General features: G+C 32.2%; 1 protein-coding gene across 1 annotated transcript; it reads left to right on the forward strand.

The window, feature by feature from the left end:
• Positions 1 to 5,554: 5,554 nt before the first annotated feature.
• Positions 5,555 to 7,733, forward strand: LOC104101620 (peroxidase 64-like). Its single transcript, XM_009609106.4, has 4 exons — positions 5,555 to 5,822; positions 6,486 to 6,674; positions 6,809 to 6,971; positions 7,057 to 7,733. Exons 1-4 carry the CDS (start codon positions 5,619 to 5,621, stop codon positions 7,452 to 7,454), a joined length of 954 nt encoding a protein of 317 aa, XP_009607401.1. The 5' UTR covers positions 5,555 to 5,618; the 3' UTR covers positions 7,455 to 7,733.
• The last annotated feature ends 204 nt before the right edge of the window (positions 7,734 to 7,937 follow it).

Raw genomic sequence — 7,937 nt, forward strand, 5'->3', positions numbered from 1 at the left:
ATAAAAATTTTAGAAAAAAAGAAAACAAGATTCAAAATTTATCCACAACTTGATTCTAGAGCAATATTCCGAATTCCGTCTGCATTGTATCAATAAGAAATAGAGATTTTGGGTTATTAGTAAGAAAGAGAGAAATTGAATTTTAAAAGTTTTGGAAGAAGAAAAGAATTTGCAACTTTGGGAGGATAACAACGGGTAGGCGAGATTTTGGGTAAGCAAGATTTTGGATAACAGTGGGTAAGCGAGATTTCTTACTGTGGCGAAGAACATTTTTGGGTAATTGTTAAGAAAGAGAGAAGATGTTTTTGTAATCCTTTGGAAAAGGAAAGAATCTTAAATGTAGGGGGATTGGGGGGGGAGGGGGGTTATTGGAAATGGGGGTTGGGTGTCATGTAACTGATAGGCTAGATTTAAGGGATGTTGCATTTTTTTTTTTTTTTATGGTTTTGTATATAACTAGTAAATATAGATATACAAAGTAATTAATAAGGAACCTAAATAAAGGTGGTAAATAGATTTTTATTATAGTATAGCTAGGTAAAAAATTTATTATTTTTATGGCGGCTATACAATGTTATTTTTCTTTTCAGGTTTTCATGGGCCCAATAGGCCCAGTAAATTTAGTAATCAAGAGAATACGTTGATTGATTTTGATTTAAAGGGCACGTGCTTTCAGGGGATTTTGCATCTATACCTGGTTTTGGGGTCACAATTGAACCTATACCCACTATGCAAAAATATTTGCAAGCGTACTTTACGATCTACTTCAGACTTATGGGGTCTGAAGTTAAAAAAAATTAGTCTGAAGTAAAAAAATTGCACTTCAAATGCACTTAAGGCCAAAATAGGTCTAAAGTGCAACCGATAGTTTCATGCACTTAAGGCTAATAAGTCTGAAGTGAAAAATTACACTTCAGATGCACTTAAGACCACTAAGCCTGAAGTGAAAAATTGCACTTCAGATGCACTTAAGACCAATATGTCTGAAGTGAAAAATTGCACTTCAGATGCACTTAAGGCCAAAAGGTTTGAAATGCAACAAACATTTTCATTCACATAAGGCCAATAAGTCTGAAATAAAAATTTGCACTTCAGATGCACTTAAGGCCAAATAGGTCTGAAGTGTAACCAATAGTTTCATGCACTTAAGGCCAATAAGTGTGAAGTGAAAAATTGCACTTCATATGCACTTAAGGCCAAAAAGTCTGAAGTGAAATAAACGTTTTGCTACACTTAAGGCCAATAAGTCTGAAGTGAAAAATTGCACTTTAGATGCACTTAAGGCCAAAAGGTATGAAGTGCAACAAACGTTTTGCTACACTTAAGGCCCATAAGTCTAAAGTAAAAATTTGCACTTCAGATGCACTTAAGGCCAAAAGGTTTGAAGTGCAACCAACATTTTTATGCACTTAAGGCCAAATAGGGCTGAAGTAGGGATGGGCATCGGTCGGTTCGGTTATGAATATTATCGGTTTAGCATATCGGTTTATAAATTTGATAAACCGATAACCGAACCGATAAGATATTGGTTATTATGTATCGGTTAATCGGTTATCGATCATTATCGATTTACCTGATAAGGTAACTCAATTTAGAGTTAAGCAAAAAAGAAAGGACAATTCACTGGTGTTAAGCAAAAAAGAGAAGAATTCACATATAGTATGCGTACTGTCCGGTGGCCACAACTGGAATAGTACTAATTCTTCAACAATAATTGTCCAAATATATTTTAATAATAATACAAAGTAGTAGCAATTTTACCTTAAAATTAATAAGTCCAAACATATAGTACTAACAGTTCAAATTCAAGTTAACAAGACAACAACTACTCAATCCTTATAGGCTTCACCAAATTGCGCTCCAAACAACTCCCAACATGCCTCATTAAGGACTTAGTACCACTTTGTTGTGCATTGTAATAAAAACAAGATGACAATGACTACATCTTACTTTCCACCATCCATCATCACCTTCTTCAATCCTTTCATAGTAACTCCAAACAAGTGAGGTAGTTTTGTGACCACGAAGTCGAGGCATGATTACACCTATTAAGCATAAAAAGAAAAAATATTAAGTCAAATAAATTCTTAGCAATGCATACTATAGAAGTTGAATAATGAACTTACCAAATTTTCAATTCATAACTATCTAAGATTCTACACAGCATCATCGCAAGGTTCTTTTCCAAGTTTGGCAAAATCTAAAGAGAATAATATATATTAACAAATCAAACAATAAAAATATTAAACAAACTATTTATAAAAATAATATACAACCAAACAAATTAAAATATTATCACCTTGTTCTAGTTCCTCGAGAACATCAAAGTCTTCCTCAACACTTACAGAACTGAAATAATTTCAAACCCCAAAAAAGAAAGGTGAAATTTATTTTTCTTAGAAGTCAAACCTTCCCCTAACCAAAAATCTACTGAACTTAATCAAACTCCATAAGCACATTAAGTTCTTGAATTTACTTTATTTGCTAGTCAACCCTACAAGATTTTAAAACACTGAATTTCATCAAATCACATAAGAAAAGTCACAAAGAAACATTAAACAAATAATTAATTTCAACATTATTACCTTCAAGATTACAACTTTTAACAACTAAAAACATAATCGGACACATAAATACACGAAATTTATTGAATCTAAACAAGAACTTGAACACACACTTAAAAATTCCAAAAATAGAAGCATTTAAGTGTTTTAATTGCTAAAACTAATCAAAGCACAAAATCAAACTCATAAAGAAACAGTAAACAAACAATTAAATTGAACATTATTACCTCCTATGTAAACTAAAATTAACCAAAATACAGTAAAAATTATAATTTTTTACAACTAAAAGCAAAACACAACATAAATTAGCCACACAAAAACATGAAAATGAATGAATTTAACTAACATAATAAATAATTAGTCCAACATTATACCCCCAAACAGTCCAAGATAAACTGGATATTGTTTGTCAAATGTCTAACCCGAAAAAAGAAACTGGTAGTAGGTATAAGCTGCACAATGTGAGCTCACAAAATTAAGAAACGAAAAAAAAATAAAAATAAAGAATCTTTAACAATCAAAAATCCCTATATGAAGATGAATTTTGTTATAGAAATTAAAAGCCTAATGTATAAGACTAAAGACTCACATTAGGAGTAACTAGTAAGGTCTATGAAGAATGAAGATGAAGCAATTGAAAACTGAAGAATGCGGCTGAGAAAGAATAGGAAAGCATGAAGTGAAGCCCTAGCATATGTATATACATAAGGGTAAAGTAGTAATTTCATTAATTCTTATTGGGTTATCAGTTAACCCATTAACAAAATTGACAAATCGAGGCCCGAGCCGATAACCCAATAGTGAAAAAATTCTAAACTGTTACCGAACCGTTAACCCAATAACTCATGCCAGAAAAACAACTATCTTCCTTCTTCGAGAAAAACCCAAGTATCAATGACGAGAATGACGCCATAATATCAATAAATTATCACGATTACAATAAGGATTGAGATGAACTTACAAAGACGATTGATTTTCACTGAAATGCTTGAAGAAAAATGCAGAAAAATGAAGATGAAGCAGAGGGGAAGAGGAAAGAAGGTGATTGGCTGTCTTCAGAAGTGAAGGAAATAGGAGAAGTACGATGTTTTAGATTTTCACCGAGGGTAATTTTGGTATCATGAAAACTTATAATGGACAAGAAAGTAATTTTATTGGTCAAACTAAAATGGCTTTTAAGCCAAAATCGAACAAGTTGGGTTCAGCCAACTTGTTGCTTTTATTTTTTTTAAAGCATTTTTTAGTTTTTTTTAAGCATTATTTTTTGCCAAACACTCCAGAAAATAAAAAAATGCTTAAAAGCTAGTTTGAGCGGCTTTTAAGCCCATCCAAACAACCCTCTAATTATGCTTTACTACTTTCGCTTAATTATGATTTACTAGTTTAATGATGGTTTGTTGAGAGTTGCGGCGAGTCAACTCTAAAATGAATAATTGAAAGAACCAGTTAGATTAAGCCTAAGAAGGGAAGAGGCAAAAATGTCTAGCAATAATTCAATAGAAATCAATTAAAAAAGATGTATCATTGTACACCATAATCACACTTCCTTAGCTAAGAGACTCGTTATATTTCCTCCATTCTCTTTTACTTGTCCGGTTTGTATTTTCTACTCTTAAAAAATTATTAAGTAAATATTTAGTTAACTTTATTAACTATGCTTTGCAAACTTAAATATGATACTAGTCCTCCTATAAATTTTTGAAATGGTTACTTAATGGTAAGAATAAAAATCGACAAATAAAAGAAAAAAATATATTTTAATACATTGAACTAGTAAAAGGAAACAGAAAGAGTATTTTCTAATTCATTTATGTAAAGTGTGGTCTACGTATTACATGCATGATGCATGTATTTGGTGATAATAAAATAATGAAAAGTTAGTGCATGATTTTGTTGGTTTGGACGTCTGAGACAATGACAACTTAAGAATCTGACTAACTGTGATTTAATTTCTAGATTAGCAAGCTAATTATTTAAACTTGTGTCACTACCATACCACACTACTTTGGTTTTACGTTGCCAAAGTGAAGTCTTAAAAACTACCAAAAAAATTCCTTCTTTGATTAGTATGAGATTTGAGCAACCATTAATAATGTTACTCTTTCTTACTGATCGAGTTGCGAACAAAAATAAAATGGATGATTGAGAACTCGAATCGTTTCTTGCTTAACAAATATTGAACGTGGTACTTGTTTAATTGGCTGACTCCCATGTGAGAGTTGCAAAAACATTAATTTTCTATCACTCTTTTAGTGAGTTGCCCACAAATACAAAATTGGTGCACTAATGTTGGATATCTGGAATCGTTTTTGATTTAAGAAAATGAAAACCTCAAATTGATCTCATGCGGGGATTGAACCACCATTGGTCGGAGAGATAAATTCAAGATTTTTCTACCATAGCCGCTTAATTTAATGAGTTCAAAATTTTATTAATTATACTTTTTAGTGAATTTTTAGCACATATACAAAGTTTCAGCGCAAGTTATTGGGTTGAGACGAACACATAAGAGACACACCGCATTCGCCCCTGATCGATTGGTCGTCCTCTTTCTCAGTGAATTCCTAACAAAATTAAAATGGGGTTTTTATTGAAACTAGGATCAAATTCTGGCTTAAGAAAATGAACATACCTCATATAGAATTAAATAAAAATTGTGCTAAACTTGATTCCCATGTGGGGATTAAGCAACCATTGGTTTTCCCCTTTGTATCCGAGTTGCCAAAAAGTTAAAATAGGTGATTATTGGAACTGGGATCATATTCTCTCTTAAGAAAATGAATATGCCTCATAAAACAAAAACCTAAATGAAAATGTGACAAACAACTCCTTTTTCAATATTGTCGCTCTATATAATTGGTCCTAAGATTACCAAACTTGCTAACAAACATATGATTAGATTCCAATAACAACTATTCCTACTGTCTTTTTCCCTCTTATGTACCCTTTAAATACTCATCGTATACAGTTCCTTTGCTCTCACACTCAAAATTAGCTAAGAACCAAAGTCTATAGGCACAAACAAATATAGGCTTTCGATCTTTGATAATTGTGATGGCATTACAAAAATTTCTTGTTGCTTTTACGTTTTGTTTTGTGCTATTTTCATGTGTGAATGCCCTGAGCTCCAATTACTATGACAAAACATGTCCAGATGCCGAGTCAAGCATCACCCAAGTTGTAAGAAAAGCTATGTGGAATGACAAAACAGTTCCAGCTGCTCTTTTAAGGATGCATTTCCATGATTGTTTCATCAGGGTAAATTACTTCTACTCCTATACATCTTTATGTAATATTGAAAGTGTTTAAGTTATATACAAATTTACACGATCGTTGTAGTTTAACGTGTGATAGAATGTTATAGTTATCATTTTTTATCAGGTTTAAATGACGTTTATCATAGAGATTTATATATATCCCAAGATAAGCTTAAATGGAACAACATGGTCATTTTAATTTATATAGCCTCCTAGCTTGAGTCGGGATTTGAGGTATATTAGCAGTAGTAGTAGTTGTTGTAAAGAGATTTATCTGTAATTATCTTACAAGTGACCTGATTGTGTACTATATTTTTTTTACATTGTCGGTAGATTAACTAAATAGCGAAAACATGCACTTTCTTTTACTATGTTCATTTTATGAGTAATTTTAGGACATAGTAACCAGAGGAGGATCTAAGATTTTATAACATGGGTGCACCGCTAAAGAAAAGAGAAAAAAAAAAAATATTAAATGGGAATTGATCCTTGCTCCTCTAGGTAGATAACTAAGCATTCAACCAGTACGTATTATTAATAGCCTATTTGGAGCATGGGTGTCAGCATATAATATTAGATCAATTGTAGAAAATATGTACATAAAATACCTACCCTATATAGGGCTGTAGTTATTGTTTAACTTATGGTGTTTTTATTATGGAAGGGTTGTGATGGCTCTGTGCTGCTGAATTCGACGAAAAACAACCAAGCAGAGAAAGATGGACCTCCTAACATTTCACTACATGCTTTCTATGTTATTGACGTTGCTAAGAAACAAATAGAGAATATGTGCCCTGGAGTTGTTTCATGTGCTGATATTTTAGCTCTTGCAGCTAGAGATGCTGTTAAACTTGTGAGTCTTACTACAACCAAAACTTCATCCTGATATATATGTTCATATTGAAGTGAATTACAAGTTTGATTTTAGAGGTTTAATTTTCAAGAGTCAAGAGTAGTACTAATGTTAGAATTATTTATTGGTTTTAGTCTGGAGGACCTACTTGGGAAGTGCCAAAAGGTAGAAAAGATGGACGAATTTCTAAAGCCAGTGAAACGCAGCAATTACCTGGTCCAACTTCCAATATTTCTCAATTGCAACAAAGCTTCACTCAAAGAGGTCTTTCTTTAGACGATTTGGTTGCGCTTTCAGGTATAAATAATCTATCAGCAAATGAATAATACAAATATTTTTATCCCGTCAATATTGCATAGAGCTTACGGCTTGTTTTTTTCAGGAGGACACACTCTTGGATTTTCTCATTGTTCATCTTTCCAAAACAGAATCCACAAATTCGATAAGAAAAACGATGTTGACCCTACATTGGATGCATCATTTGCAGCTAAGTTAAAGAAAGTATGTCCCATTAAAAACACAGTGAAGAATGCAGGCTCTACCTTAGATTCTACAACATTTTTATTCGACAACGTATATTACAAGTTAGTATTGCAGAATAAGGGCCTTTTTTCTTCAGATTCTACTTTGCTCACCAATTCAAGAACCAAAAATCTAGTTTCAACTTTTGCCAGTTCACAAAATGAGTTTTTTAAAGCTTTTGCTAATTCAATGATCAAAATGAGCAGTATCAGTGGTTCTGGTCAAGAAATAAGGCGTGATTGCAGATTTATTAGGTGATAAACCTGGCTAATTATGTTATGTTGCTTTGTGAAATGGCAATAATTTCACAGGCTTTTTGTATTGTAATTTCTATTTTGATTTGTTTCGACTGTCTTTAATTTCTTGTTATTATTCCTTTGTGGGATTAATAAGTTTCGAAGTTTGTGTCTGTAAAGTTTGAGAGGAATTTGTGAGTGTATTCATTTGAGCGTGGTGTCTCTTATTGTATCCTTTATTGATTTAATTGTATAACATGCAGCTGGATGAAATAAATTCCTATTCCTTTATTTGATTTAATCTGATGTACAATTTTGAGGTTGTAACGACCCGACCGGTCGTTTTGAGCATTTACGTTTCTTTTAACTATTTGAAGTCTTGAATAACTTCCTACGATGTATTATGACTTGTGTGAATTGTCGGTTTTGGTTTTAAGTTATTTCGGAGTTAGTTTGGAAGAATGAATTTTCATGTTGGAAGCTTAAATTGAAATAGTTGACTGGA

This window comes from Nicotiana tomentosiformis, chromosome 4, assembly GCF_000390325.3.
Source record: "Nicotiana tomentosiformis chromosome 4, ASM39032v3, whole genome shotgun sequence".
NCBI lineage: Eukaryota > Viridiplantae > Streptophyta > Magnoliopsida > Solanales > Solanaceae > Nicotiana > Nicotiana tomentosiformis.